At 41.8% G+C, this 14,903-nt stretch overlaps 3 protein-coding genes across 4 annotated transcripts in view; 1 reads left to right on the top strand and 2 right to left on the bottom strand.

The window, feature by feature from the left end:
* The window catches only part of LOC113029405 (neutral cholesterol ester hydrolase 1-like), a 27,224-nt gene extending 27,066 nt beyond the window's left edge, over window positions 1-158 (bottom strand). Inside the window, exon 1 of the mRNA XM_026180266.2 lies at window positions 26-158. The gene's annotated coding sequence lies outside the window, so the exon portion shown is untranslated. The remainder of the gene's footprint in view (window positions 1-25) is intronic.
* emc9 (ER membrane protein complex subunit 9) overlaps window positions 1-871 on the top strand; it is a 2,992-nt gene extending 2,121 nt beyond the window's left edge. The window contains exon 6 of the mRNA XM_026180270.2: window positions 55-871. Coding sequence (XP_026036055.1) covers window positions 55-235 — 181 coding nt within the window. The 3' untranslated portion in view covers window positions 236-871. The remainder of the gene's footprint in view (window positions 1-54) is intronic.
* irf9 (interferon regulatory factor 9) lies at window positions 300-14,903 on the bottom strand. 2 transcript variants are annotated; one of them, XM_026180264.2, is made up of 10 exons: window positions 14,818-14,903; window positions 14,292-14,367; window positions 13,439-13,561; window positions 13,169-13,349; window positions 7,156-7,286; window positions 6,782-6,848; window positions 5,555-5,614; window positions 5,030-5,419; window positions 3,679-3,794; window positions 300-2,975 (listed from the first exon to the last, which is right to left on the bottom strand). In XM_026180264.2, the coding sequence occupies exons 2-10, from the start codon at window positions 14,346-14,348 to the stop codon at window positions 2,832-2,834; spliced, it is 1,269 nt and encodes a 422-aa protein (XP_026036049.1). In that variant the 5' UTR covers window positions 14,349-14,367; window positions 14,818-14,903; the 3' UTR covers window positions 300-2,831. The 2 variants fall into 2 exon arrangements, with proteins under 2 accessions (XP_026036049.1, XP_080162322.1); XM_080306196.1 differs by having other exon boundaries at window positions 2,935-3,072; window positions 14,818-14,897.

The raw sequence follows: 14,903 nt of genomic DNA, 5'->3' as shown, positions 1-14,903 counted from the left end.
AATTCTGTCTGAAAACTACACTCACCTGTTCCTTTTTTCCTCTGTCCTGTTCAGGATAATGCTGAGACAGTGGGAGGAGACTCGGGCCATAGCGAGCCAGATGATGGAGTCAGGTGATCACACGCTATTGGTGGATTTTGACAGCCACCTGGACGACATCACAAAAGACTGGACCAATCAGAAACTTAACACCAAGATAGAGGAGCTCGCCTCGCCGGCCAACGGAAACATCTAGACTGAAGAGTAGCATCACTTTTTCTGCACAAATGTGATTTTTACAGAACAACGCACACTCGACACCGAGTTTAAGGAGACGTTTATTTTTTTCCGAGTGAACAAGAACATATATGCATAAATAACAATATTTACATCTCACTAGTTTCCCGCCCACCCCAGAGTGTGCCTTGTGGTCCATCCCAATACCCTGCTCATTTAAAGGACACTTCCACCTTGAAGTCCTCCTCTAACACTACTACAACATATAGATATGTTCCCCCTCTTTCCCTTAGTTTATGCATTAGTATGATTCCAGCAAACTATACATGAAACAGGATGGACAAAAGGACAAAAATGCCTTACAATACTAAAATCCTGCAGTAAATACCAAGCTAGATGAAGCTCAAAATATTTGTTTTTCATTAGGTTTGATTTAAAAGGAACTCTCAAGTTTGTGGTTTTGACTTTGGGAAGACTTAAAGTAATATATTAAAAATAAAATGGGGGGGAGGGGGGTACATCCACCCTTTAACACCGTGCAGATGTGTTTGTTATGACTTCAATGCCTCGTGTGGGCACAAGAACTGGTTAAATAGAGTTGTGACATTACAAATATAACAGTTGACCATTCAAATAAACTCCCTGTCAAAGTTTATACTGTTTAGTGTCTTTATTCTGTGTTGTTACCTTAAATCCTCAATTAAAGCGTGTTTTTGCAGCTGTTCTTGTTATTTGCTGTTCAGCAAATACCTGCCAAGCTTCTGCAGCAGGTGCTACAAAAATAACATGAGTCTAGAGGAAATTTCTTCTAAATCATTTTAACTTCAGGAAAGAGGAACAATGTGTTGCAAGTTTGGGAAACCTGCCTTACAACATGTCAAACTGAGGCTGCCTTACACTCTCAATAAGCCAAATATTCAGAGCTTCTCCTCCCTGTGTTCACTGCAGAACTTTTGTATTGAAATGTGTGTTTTGTTCGTCCTTCACAAACCGCCAAAGAAAAGCTGAAAGTTTAACTGTTAACAGGCATTTAAAATGAATACAACGGTGCAGCTGTCTAACAGCGCACAGTCCTGTAAATCGGGAAAGTTTCTCACTGTAAATGGTTAAAAAATAAATGCGCTGAATGTGATATTCCTGACTGACCTGCTCCAGGGTGACACGCTCCTCCTTTCTCATCTCCAGTTTCAGTTTTTGTCTATTAAAAGATGACCATATAAGACACATTTGTAAAAAATGTTTTTAACTACAAAACCCTAATGGTATAAAGGACACATCTGCACTGGATCTGAAAAGACTTGACGGCAATATAGTAAAGATAAAGGTGCTTTACAAAATAGTCTACTGAACTACTGCAGGCTATTATGATGCTTTTTTCCCCTTTGATTGTACAGTGAAACTTCTATCTAGTCCTGTGGTATAAACAATTTTCATCAACACAACTTAAGCAGCGTCTACAGTACTAAATGGCTCCACCCCCAATCCCTAACCAAAACAATAGACTTATAATATCTAAAATGACCCAATAGATAATGAGAGGAATTTACAGGAAGATGATTGCTCAGCTCTGATCGGCATGCTGCTTACATCACATTCTGAGATGCACGATGAATATAAAAAGCTTCCAAGTGTTGGCTTACATGTAGTGTTACCAGTACACTAACTAATATCTAAAATGAAAAAGAAGGTGCACCCCAAAACTGATATTAAAGGGGACCTATTAATGCTTATTTCCAACTCTGTTTTTACTCCGGGAGCTTTGCATGATTCACAGTTCAAAATAAGTCCTATTTGTTTTACAGGACGTCTTGCAGCAGCGTCAAAAGGTGCAGTTCCTTTAATGGCCACTTGAGGCTGCTGGTTACAAAAGGGAGTCAATCCCCGTGTTAAAATTCTCAGCTTTACACCACCTGAAAGCATAAAAACAGCCTGAGACAAAAAGTATTTTAGTCTGAATGGAAAGTTTCTCCTGTAAACGCGATCTTTTGTTCTCTTAGCATTTTTAGCATTGTTGATGCTATTGTCTGATAAAGAATACAGCTTGTTGTGAGGCACAAGTCTGTGCTATGGTTTTAGTCACTCCACCCTCTTATCCAAATGCTCCTCCCTCTTCAAGCCAGCTTTTTTTCTGATTGGCTGCCCCTCTTAAACAGCCCTCACTGGAAACAGGAGCTGCAGGTTCCTGTTTGCAGTGAGGGCTGTTTCTGTGCTAACGGTCAAAACTATGTGTGTAATATGACAGTATTGGGTAAATCTACTCTTGTTTGAACCTGAGTTTGTCAAACTTTTTTCATATGGGTTTTGACCACTGTGGCAAAAAATAAGGAAAAGCAGAATAGGTCCCCTTTATATTAGTTCACCATTTGATTTCCTATTTCTCTTAAATGCTATGCATCCGTTTCTGTGCAACGTGTTTGGGCAATATGAAAAAAAAAAACAATTACCACAGAAAATAACTGCAGGTTCCTGTTTTGTTATCTTATTATAATCTGTCTTAATTAGAATAATAAAAGAAAAAAATCCTTCTAGCTGTCGGATTTATAATAAGGGGGAAATGTGTCTTATTTTTCAAATGCCACCCATCAAAGTGCTTAGAAAGTCCCGCAGCCGATGCTCTAGTTGGTTGGCGAAGGCACCGTGACGAGGTTCAGGGTTATTTCTCCCAGCGGGGACTGGCTGGCCAGAGACTGGAGGATGGTGATGGATTCAAAGATGGACTGAGCGTTCTGTACCTGCTGTTCTTCCCACGGTAGAGTGATCTGCAGAGGAAAGAGCAGTAAAGGCAGTTTTTACCATTTACTGAAATCAGACGGACTGAGCGTTCTGGACCTGCCGTTGTTCCCATCGTAAAGTAATCTGTAGAGGAGAGAGTAGTGAAGGTAGTTTTTGTTAGTTACTCAGATCTCCTGTATTGGAGCTGCGGATTTCTCCACATTTAAAGGTCCCTAAAAATTAATTTTAAAACTGTTTTTAACGCTTCCATTTCAGCTGATTGGCTTCCCCTCACAAGCAGAAGGTTTGAACAGCATGTGGGGGGGGGGGGTTTCTATGCCTGATATAACCAGTTATGAGGGCTAGCCCCTGTCTGACATCACAAAGAGCCAAAAATGGGGCATTCAGAGCAGTGTGAACCCTGAGCTTTTGGATGAGGAGTGTGCAAGTCCACTTTAACGAATCACAAAAAGGAGAGCAGGGAAGAGGGCACCAGTTAAGCACAAGTTGTTACAGAAGAATAAATAAGTTAGGTGTCACTAAAATCACATGTGAGTAACAATCCCAGCACCTGAAGGGTGATTTAAAAGAATCTCATGTAGAAAAATGAATACTGGTGACAATTAAAGGACAAAGAAAGGAAACTTTTCTCTAGTTACAGTTTTCAATAATCCAGTGTGTGGTTTACCTGAAATTCCCTGGAAAATCCCCACCACAGAAAAAACATACTGCTGAGTGTGTGTGGTTTACCTGAACAATGATCAGCTTTTGGAAAGGGTCCTCTGAGTCACTCAGCTCTTCTCCAAAACACAGGGTGAAGCCACACTGGGGAGGCTCGCCGCCATTTGTACGGAAGTAGTCCAACTCTGATGATTGAGGAGGGAAGGGGCGGGCGTTTATTAGCGCTTCATGTAAGTTATCAGCTCAGGGCAAAAAACAGCCCTACACTGAATCTTTGCTCATGACATTTAAAATCAAAATTCCAGTTGGACAATTTCAACCAAAGACTAAAGTTTTTTGAAGATTGGACCTTATTATCATGAAAACTCTCTAAAATTAAAAAATAACATGCACTTAACATTGATTTTTCAGTCTTAAACAGCGCTGCCAGATGTATAATGAACATGCGTATTGTGTTTCCAAGTGTGGGAGGATTGATTGCCTGCTACGGTAAAGAAAGAGCTGAGAATGAAGGGAAAGCAGCTTATTTACTGCTCGACCTGCATTCCTACCCGCACCTATCGCTACGAGCTGGCTTCATCTGAGTTATTTGGGAGACGCGTATTCCCAGTGACGTACCAGCCTGTAACACCGTTCAGGAGCAGCTCTCCACTTCACGTTGCTGAAAACTGCACTATTTTTAAATGTTTTTATTTTTTTCCTGTAGTCAGGTCAAGCTGCACAGAGCAGGTAAGGAACGCGACAAGTCAAACACAGAACTGAATTAGCAGCTTTTCAAAATAAAAGATCCTGAACACCCTTAGTTTAAGAACAAAGTGTGTTGGAGACACGTAAACGGTGTTCTCCTGGAGTCAGACTAAAGCTGCTGCTGGGTATGGCATGTGTCCAATTGGGAGGATGACATGCTGCAGAGATTATGTGCATCTGCTGTGTTTGAAAGGCTTCTGCATTTCCTCAAAGGAGAGCTGGACGCGGGCATCTCTGGTTAGACTGCTGCCCAGACAAGCACCAGGCAACGGTTTTATCCAATAACACGAAATAAGGCAATTTGATAGCAGTGTTATTATCGATCGTGAGCTAACCATGTCAGCAGTGCATTAGAGCAAAATGATCCTGGATGTCCCGTCAATTATCCAATCACAGCTGCAGACTGGCGCCAAACCATGTTTTGGTGGCAAAAACACACTTAGTTCATAAAACAGTGATGGCAATGAGTCTGTGATACTTCAGTTAATAAACACTAATTCTAAAGACAGATTTTGATTAAAGTCCTGGTGAGTTCTTTTTTTCCTGCAGAGTACATATTAGCTTCACTGCGCAGACATTCAAGCTCTTGCTGTGATAACATCTGTGTGATAATTTGTTCTGCAGCATCTGGCAGGGCTGTTAACAAATATCAACACGCTCATTTCTGACTTACGTTGCTTGAAGATTTCTTTATTGAAAAGGAGCACCGGCTCTGTGTTCCTCTCCATCTTGTGCAGGTCCGGCATGGTCGTGTGCGGCCCCGTCCAGAAGACCCGCCCCTGGCAGAACCTCTTGCCGTAAACTCCCTGCGGAGTGGAGGTCAGCACCACCCCTTTCTCCATGAAGGGGAGCAGGGTGAAGAGGGCCTGCAGCTCCGGACCGGCCGGCAACGTGGAGGGCGGCTCGGGTAGCGGGATGCGTGGGAACCTGGCTTTCAGGACGAGTGGCGTGGGGGGAATAGGCGAGGAGGGCAGGTACATTATCCGCACATCGGTGCCCTGAATCTGACGTTTGAGCACCTGCTGTCCTAAATAGTAAACTGCCACACTGAAGGAGTCCTGGGCTGTAGAGATGGAGACAGAGGAGTCGTTATCTTCTCGAGCCAACAACACTCAGTGTTTTCACAGCAGGTCGTGACTGGGTTCATGACTCTGAACCCAGCATATCACAGCCTGCTCAGCTGTAAATGCTTTATTACCTCCTACGGGAGCGGTCACACTCTCCTCAATCCGCACGTCCAACCTGATCTCATCGACCGCTGAAGGGACATAAAACAGTTACATCAGCGGCTTCTTTTGGTCGCCTGTGAGTTTGATTTGTTAGTTGAAATGTAAACACATGATGAAATAAGAACACAAGGTTACACTGCAGTAATCCATTTGCTTCACAATGTGCGTGTGTAGGCTTGTATGTTACTTCTTTGTAAAGTTTCTTTAGTTTTTACTGCCTTAACCCTCTCGAGGCAGGCGTTGCCGATTTGCAACAGTTACAAACTAACAACCTGATTACCCCACATACATATTTTATGAGTTTTTTTTACTCAGAAGTACCACTGCAGGACTTAGCAACAAAAGAGTTCATCTGAGCCTGAGAGGGTTAAGGAACAGCAGACCTACACAGGATTTTATGTTTTTAGTTTTAAGCACACTGACACCTGTATACGTGCTACATGTGGCGTATAAATAAAATCGCCCGACCCAAGGTCAGCGATTAGATTTCTCCTCGGACATGACCTGATTTCAGAGGCAGCGACAGACCTGCTCGTCCTCGAAGTGCAAATATGATTTTTACAAAGCAAAGACTGTGACTGCAGCCTCACAGGATCACAGGAAAACACGGACTCAGACAGAAAGGAAATTTGTCCCTTTGGCTTAACTTTTAGATCCTCCGTCAAACTCAAAGCAAAGTTTTCTTAACGTGTGAAATATGGAAACTTATTTCCACCAGTGAAAAAAAACTTTAAACCAATTTCTGTCGTTCGTAAGTCAAAGTTTCATGTTGTTATGTCTCTCAAACTACTGATGAAATTACTTGAAACTGAGGAAAGAACTTGAAATTCGAAAATCTAAATTTTAGGTTATTGAGTGGACTCAATAACCTAAAATTTTGATTTACGAATGACAAAAAAATACCTTTTTTCCAGTGGTGTAAACAAGTTTCTGAGATACTATTTGTGTGGGCTACAGGCGAAGCCTTCAACTGTGTGAAATGGAGAATTAACTCATTGTTTACATTTGAGGAAGCCAGAGATCACGATTCAAATGGATCTTTTAGATCTTTTTAGATGGAAAAGAGAACAAATGTGAGGGGAAATCATAGGATACTCCTCGCATCGCTAACTCTATACATATGAAAAAATCCCGATTACGAAGAAGTAATTAGAAGTAATCAGAAGTAATCAGATTACAAAGACAGTTAAACTCACAGTCCGTCTGAATGAAGGTGGGGCACTGAGTGGGCTCCTCCGTCTGGACCGGGCTTTCCTCGACATACTGAGAATCAGACAAAAAAAAAATGTAATCAGTATTTATGAACTTCAGTTCGGTTCACTTCAATTATGTTGTTTATGCTGCGCAGCTTTTAAGTCACTGTTAATTTGCCTCTCAGATGCTCAGATTAGCTGAGCTCCAGCAGGCAGGAAGGAGTCATTACACCAACATCTATAATTCAAACTACACAGAAATGGCAAACAGCGTTTGATACTGCAGGGCTTCGAGATGCTATCAGATGCTCTCCTATCTCGGAGCAAACATTGAGGCTAAAATGACTCGGCATACGCCCCACATCCTATAAACCCACCAGCTGAGACGTGGCTTCTTCCCTCTTTATCTGTTTGTCATCACTGGCGGCGTCGCTGTCTGAATCGCTTCTCCTCCTTTTCGACCTCCTGGAGGCTTTTTCTCTGCTCTTCTTTTCAGGCACCACCACACCTAAACACACACAGAGGAAACACTCGTGAAGCAGCTGAAAACAACCGGCTGTTTTTACTTTTGAGTCGTTTTAGTGCTCTTCGGCCCCATTGCTTCCACGAGAATTTGACTCATTTGGCAAAATAAAAAGTCTTTGATTAAATGTCCTCACTAGAACTAGCACACAAACAGCTCTGCAGATGTTTATTCTATTTTCCATGTAATTACCAAAATAATAGCCAAAGATAAACTCCGTCAGGCTCCGTCATGTTTGTACTTTGACCTCTGAATGGTGATGCACAGACAGTTTATTTTTATAGCAGCTTTAAAATACGACAATAATGCAAAGTGAGTCGCACTGGTCTTCTGCAGCCCTTTAAGCGCACCACGAAATTAGTTGTACAAATTCTCATGCTGAGAAAATGAAGAAAAGATACAGAACAGATGGATTTACTGACATTTAAATCAGTTAAATGTGTTTTTGTCAGTACTTCCCCATGCTATCTCACCAGAGTGCCACCTTAATTGATGGGGAAGCGTTCGATGGTTTGAGCTTCCCAAATGTCGGGCTTTGTTTTTCCACTGGTCCTAGTGCCGTGAAGTGAATATTTAGAGATTTTATAAGCGAAAAAGTGTAATGATCAAATGATTACTCTTAAGTTATGAATCACTGGCTCCGGTCATTGCATGCATGAGCATAATGTACATAACTGTGGCTACAACAGGCTGCAGGAAGAGCCAATACAGGGAGAAGCCTTATTTTAGTAGCTCTGTAGATGAAAATGAAGAAAAAATGTACACCTCCTTAAATGCCAGGATGCACATTTAACATAAAATGTTATTTAGCCTAAATCCTGCAAGGCTGTGATTGACACTTTATATGAGAGCGCTGCCACATGTGGTTGGCACCCTACAGCAGGGGTCTCCAACTCCAGCCCTCGAGAGCTACTGTCCTGCAGCTTTCAGACACATCCTTGTTCCGACACACCAGAATCAAACGAATGGCTTGTTATCAGGCCTTTGCCAAACTTGTTGGCTGAAGAGGTAATCTAACCAATTGATTCAGCTGTGTTGCAGTAAGGATGCATCTAAAAGCTGCAGGACAGTAGCTCTCGAGGGCTGGAGTTTGACACCTCAGCCCTAAAGCATGATGATAAATCTCTATAAATAACTGGGGGCTTTTATTTTGGAAATCTCACATATTTCCTGAGGACTGTGCAGTATATTGATTGGTGCCGTTCTGCCTGAAGAACTTTCTACTACATCGTTTCACACAAGTGCTTTTTTTGATGCCTCAGACGCCTCTTAATCCTTCGCTGCATCGACCCGACACGTGGTTACATTCCTATCAAAGTGTGCATCAGGTTACGCGTAGATTGCCCACTGAAGCCTAATTCAGGAATCAAGTGTGAGTGTATCACCCCAGATGACTTTGACATGCAGCCTGGAGGACCCAGGCATCAAATTGCAGACCTCCCAAATAACAGAGATACCCACTTTGTAAATCTCAGGGACCAACCAGTTTATCGACTGACAAACTGACCATTTATCGAAAACATCTGTGAGCAGCAGCCCTGATAGCAGTAACTGAATCAGTATTTAGCAGCGCGGTGGCCGGATACTGTGTGGAATTTGCATGTTTCTGACAGCGATGCTCTAGTTTCTCCTGCTATCAAAATGAAATACGCGAAGTTAACGCACCTTATCCTGACCCGGAGCAATCTTACAAAACAGATGTAAATTCAAAGTGCTTTAACTTGCTGATTAAATGAAGGTTAAAGTAAGTAAAAATAACTAATCTGAACCTGGTTAAGCAGCAGAGGACATGTTTAAACAGTTAAAATATATAACTAATAACTTTAAGGTCAAGTACGAATTGTATAAAAGAAGTCAGACATCTGGAAAGAAAGTTACTGATAATTTTTTTTTGGCTTAAAATCAAAAGCAGATGTTTTAAAATATATTTATCATTTTTTTAAAGAAACGATAAGACACAGCAGAACTACACGCAATGATTAAAAGAGGAACTTCTTTCTAAGTATTTTCCTTCTCCATCCATCTCTGTCATGTCTCTGATTTATAGGCTTTTATTAAAATGTGTTTAATAATGTCTGTTTCTCTGTTTTAACATGTGACTGATTGTGTTGCATGTCTTGTTTACTTTTTAAGACTTTCCAGTGATTAAAATAAAATCTAAAGTAAAGAAAAGTTGAAAAAAAGTAACTTAAAAACAGATAAAGTTCACGCAAAGACCAAAGTGCAGGAGATTATCAGAAGAAAAGATGGTCATAAATCCAGACTAGAATCCAGGTATTTCTCCCTGGAAACAGACAAACATCTGCAACACAACGAGAGCAGAGGGCACGGCAGAGCTTTAAATACCCTTCGGCCTACATTTAACATATTTGTTTGGCACTTTTATGACATTAAACAGGCAAAGCAGCAGAAAATAGGTCAAGAGTCAGCGGGTCCAAAAGCCACTTAAAAAAAAAGGTGTGAGAGAAATAAACAGCGAGAGGGCTTAACGCTGCAGAAAAGGTGGAAGTGGTGATCAGACTAACCGTGCGCTAATAGAGAAGAAAGTTCACCCGTTTCTGCAGGTACATTGTGCAACATTTACTCTGCAACACCTAACGCAGCTAAACCTCCATTTTCTCATCTACTGTGGCCAGCACCCACAGCAGATAAACACTCCGATTAAAACCACGTTTATATGTCATATGTGTACAATCATTTCTCTGATGTAAATAAAGGTTATTCTAATTATTTTAGTGAATCAAACCTTTAAAAATGGAGAACAATGTCGACCACAACAACAAAGAAAACCTATATACATACATTTGATTACCCTTCCTTCAGTTCTTGCTTAGGTTTGCTTCGGTGTCACTCATTCTGACATTTAAAATTATATTATATTAATTTTTTTCTGCTAGTTTAAAAAAGTCTTGCAGGGACGAGCAACTAAAACCAGCTGAAAACGAAAGGCTGTTTTTGCAGCACATTTAACATTAAGTTCGCTGGCTGCCGCTGATAAACTTAGCAGAGTATTTCTGATGGTCTGTGACGTCCTGCTGACAGATTAAATATTCAACTCTCTCAAACAGAGGAGCTATTAAGCTATAAACCCGGCATCAGCTTTCAGCAGCGGCGATGCCAGCCCTGCTAACAGTCGGGCAAAACTGTAAACACGTTACCATCAGCCGTGGGAAACTTTTAGATCCAATTTTTCAGTTCGTTCACGTTAATTATGGAGTTTGTAGTTAGTGATGGTGGGCTTCTGGGTGTTCCTAATATTCTGACCGGTTCATGTATAATAGTAATAGTTTAATCCAGTATTTATGAGGTGATATGATGATAAAGAAAAGCTGAAAAAAATAAGTCTTTGTAAAAGCAGAATTGATGGCAGAGCTGTTAGTAACTGTAGCTTTCAGAATAAAAGCTACAAAGCTCCTCCACATTAAGAGCAGAAGAAACTGACTAACTGCATTTACTAAAAGTGAGAGGAAACTAGTTTTAGTTCATCTTTCCTTAATCTTCACACGATCTCTGAGATGTAACCAACCAATCAACGTGCTGGATCTGTGCGCCTGCAGCCTGAAGAGACAGACGCAGTCGTCATGTGCTTCCTGAGGTTTCTGTTTCTCAGAAAAAGAGCTGCTGCATTTTGAGACATCGCCGGCCTGCAGTTGCTCATCTCACCCTACACTTTAATGAGCATGCACAGGCGTGGCAAAGCACGTGAACTGTTTTTGCTTCTGAATCAATAACTGGAACAGTTTTAAGTGGCAGCCAGGCAAACATCCACTGTTGCGTTAAATGCAACAGACTGTTGTGAAAGTGTATTGCAAACAGAATGGGTTTGTAGGTTAACCCCCATCATGACTAAATACGAACCCCGAGGAGCTACAAGTATTCCCAAACTACCTGCTTTAAATGAGTTCACCAGTCTGACTCAGAGAGGTCAGGATTAAGTCAGTTTATTTTTTGGCTGTTAAAGTGACGCAAAGACTGTTGCTCATTATCTTGAGATAAAAATCCAACCTGGCAGATGGAAGCTGACCATGTGACTGTGTGAGTGAGTGCAGGTCTGCCCTACATTACAACTGAAATATCAGTTTACCTGCCACGATCATCACAGGCTGGTACTATGTAGCAGGAGTTGAGGCTCATCGTGCTAACTTTGTGTTTAACCCTGGATGTGCATTCTTATAAGGGTGGGTCACGTCTTTTTGGCTCAGTTACATTAAATGAAAATAGGACAGGAACATCGTGGCTGGGAAAAATCGGTGGTTGCCAGGCAATTGCACTGAATTTTTTTGCATCTGGCATCTGCTCACCAGAGGTTCCAATAACCTTAACCTCTGGGATTTTAATAACTGTGATAACAAGGCGATTACACAGATCACCTGGTGGGAGGCAACCTGTCTCCAAACAAACAGTCCAACTGACTGCAATCACTGTGGAACAGCTGGTTTTCCATGCGATCACCGTCTTAATGTATAAACACAGACAGACGTGCTGCAATCAGACCGAGTCAGTCTGGACCAATGAGGGCAAATTATTTGTTACATGACTCTTTGCAAGAGAGGAAATAATTGCACACAATAACACAGATATTGTGTGTAAATGCCAACTTGACCCCATTCAGTTGTAAACTGATTGCAGACTGACTTCATCACCCACTGACTCAAGTGGTTGCAGATACTTCAAAGCAGTGAGATTGCATATCTGCATATCTGCAATCTCACTGCAACCTTCTTATTTGTGGGACTCCAACATTACCGGGCCACAGTGCCATGCTAACATATGCTGCAAACCACACCTGCTCCAGATAAGAGAACAATGCATACCGGCGCCCACCACTTAGTGACCTAACAATTCTCCAAAAAAGGGTCACCACTTCCTGTGTGTAGGTAGAGAGTCTGTAGTCTTAAGACTCTTAAGACTCTGATGGCTCAGAGATTATATCAAATACACAAGGTTTATACTAAATCAAGGAGCCTAAGCTGCATGCTAGCTGATCTTGTATAAAATTTTCAACAATTCTGAAAAAACTATAAAACTATCTTACATGCTCTACAGAAATACCTTCACCAAACCTTCACATTGATTTAGGAGTAGTTTAGATCTATTCTTCATCATCGAGCAGGGATACCAAGAACTTTGACATTCAACATTTTTGCCAGCTTTTCCAGTCTTACTGACCTTTTAAAGCACATATACAAGACTTTTTAACACTACACTCTTTCTCTCACGCACACTCCCAGCCTGCTTCATTGCTTTCGGGCTGTATTGTCTTAAACCTACTGAGAGTTTTTAAATATTGTACTTTGTCCTTGGTTTCGTAAAACAAGGCAGGGGTATAATTTATGGTGCTGCTTTGAATTCCCGCCACAAAGGGTCCTTGTGCGCTGGTGTGCCTGCATTGTTCTGCCATCAGGAGTGAAACCGGGCTGCTCGTGTTAGACTGTGAGCTAATAAATCTTAAACAGCAGTTATTTTGAATGAAATACAGATGTCTTGAGATGGAAGACATCTGAGCCAGTGAAGTGGGAACACCAACTATCAGAGCTCTTACAGAAAAACGTCCCATTTCTACCCTGGCAGAAGATATCATGGTTACATTATTGAATTCAGCATCTTTACACTGCACATTCGGGCCTCGCCTGGTCTTCACATGTATGTTTTTGTAATTGCTGTCACATGTCTGTCCTGCCTCCTGTGCCCTCATGTGACCCACTGGGAAGTTTTGGGTTGACTTAACCACCTTCGTGTGACCACGAGACTGATTTTGTCATCGAGGTTATCAGGTCTGAGGTAAGTCAAATGCTTTGCTGCTGAGGTATAACTAAGTCGTACTACGACCTAGCCAGAGCATGCTGAGTAGGTACGTCAAGCCTCACCTTGCTCGCTGATGGGGACCAGGCGGTACACCTTGTACGGTTCTGAGATGTCCAGCTGGGCTCGGTCCATCACCTCCTTAAACTCAGGACTCTTGTTGAGGGCGCAGCGCAGACGGGTCTTCCAAGCGGCCGGGTTGTCCTGGCCCCCGTCTGTCAGCTTCCCCTTGAACTCTGCCCACGCCTGGGGAGGACAGCGATGGCGATCTCAGAGATTTAAAGCACACAAGATTTGTGGCATTTAAAGCAAATCTTGAGAATTTCAAGAGCTACCTTGAAGATCGCGGCGTCTTCGTCTTTGCGGAAGTCCTGTTTCCCCGCGTGCTTCCAGGGGATGCGGAACATGGTTTTGGCCTCGTCATCCCACACCAGCCCCGGATATTTCCCACTGCTGACCTGAAACAAACCAAAAAACACAGCGACGTTAGAGAAGCTTATAGTTTTCCTGAATTTCACCTAAAGCTGAATAACTGCAGACATAAATCAGGGCTGCTAACCAGCCACCTCTTCTGCATGTCTTTGTAGAAAAAACAGTGAAGTTTGCACTTGCACTGATTTCACTTATATATGTCAGAAAGCAAGAAAAAGCAGAACACATTCACATAATTGGAGCAATATCTGTTTATTTCTTAGCCAACTAATCTAAAAAAATATAAACTTGATGAAAGTGCAGCTGAGCTCAACTTCAGCTGATATCACTTCTACACTATACACAGAATTTTGTGGCCTAAAGTCAAAATCAGCTATTTCCTGATATTCAGTTTATGACTTTAGTTCATTTTCAAGGGTTTAAACTGTTTTGTAAAAATAAAAAGTAGCAATAAGCACCTATAACACATTTATATTATAGTAGAAACAGAAAAGTGCATTTTTCCACAGCTGACCTACAATTTGCTTAAGCAGATTATGCAATTGCAGCTGATTTTCTAACAAGAGAAAAGTTAAACTTTTGCTGGTGTCATTTTCAGCCCCATAGTTATGAATATATGTTTGTTAGTGACCTCTCAATCACCCTTTTTCTCTTCCCGTTTCCCTTCCCCCCCACCCCACTCTTTCATTTGTCCTTACCCTCTCCCTGCCTCCCTCTCACACTCATGCACACACACACATACACAGCCACACACACCTGCTCGACGATCCAGGAGCGCAGTCTGCGAGTGGAGCGCATTCTCCCAGCTGCCATCGCTGCTTCTTTAAAAATGCTGAAAACACCGCAAAGTTTCAGGGTCAGCGGCAAAACATCAACACAAACAACTACGATCAACTGCCCCGACATGCCCTCTTACACCCACCCCGCCTCACATTTTTTAATAATAGCACAGTTTCACTCTGGGCACATCAAAAACATCCAATATTAGACATAAGAAATGTGTAAAAATATGAATAAACGTCGATTTGCTTTCGCGTAAAAAGCCAAGTTCAAGCCTCGTGTTCAAGCCGGGTCTTTAAACAGAGTCGACACACATTAAAAAAGAAAAGAAAAGAAAGACAGACAAAAACTTTCTAAATTTAGGTCTTTTTTAAATGGAGTCTGGTCTGGAAACAACAAAGCAGCTGCAAACATCCTCCCACCGCCGCATGTTATATTTATAAAAAATCAAATATAGACGCTAAGGTGTTAAATTAAGGAAGTTGATTTAAGTTTCGTTTACCTCGGTCGTGTTTCCTCCGCGGTGCCTGCGGACTGACTGTCTTCTCCTCTTTAGTTCTGCGGCTCAGTCTATGAAGGCGCTCCTTT

The sequence above is a fragment of the Astatotilapia calliptera genome, chromosome 9 (genome assembly GCF_964374335.1).
Source record: "Astatotilapia calliptera chromosome 9, fAstCal68.1, whole genome shotgun sequence".
Classification (NCBI taxonomy): Eukaryota; Metazoa; Chordata; class Actinopteri; order Cichliformes; family Cichlidae; genus Astatotilapia; species Astatotilapia calliptera.
The sequence above is the reverse complement of the archived record's forward strand: the minus strand, read 5'-3'. Positions and strand labels throughout refer to the sequence as shown.

What these genes read in the sequence shown, in the direction of transcription:
- irf9 (XM_026180264.2), bottom strand. Translation starts at nt 14,348, where the DNA reads ATGGCAGCTGGGAGAATGCGCTCCACTCGCAGACTGCGCTCCTGGATC. An exon ending in CACCTTCATTCAGACGGACT is followed by an intron (nt 5,615 to 6,781) that starts GTGAGTTTAACT and finishes ATGTCCCTTCAG; the next exon opens with CGGTCGATGAGATCAGGTTG. An exon ending in TAAAGAAATCTTCAAGCAAC is followed by an intron (nt 3,795 to 5,029) that starts GTAAGTCAGAAA and finishes CTCAATCATCAG; the next exon opens with AGTTGGACTACTTCCGTACA.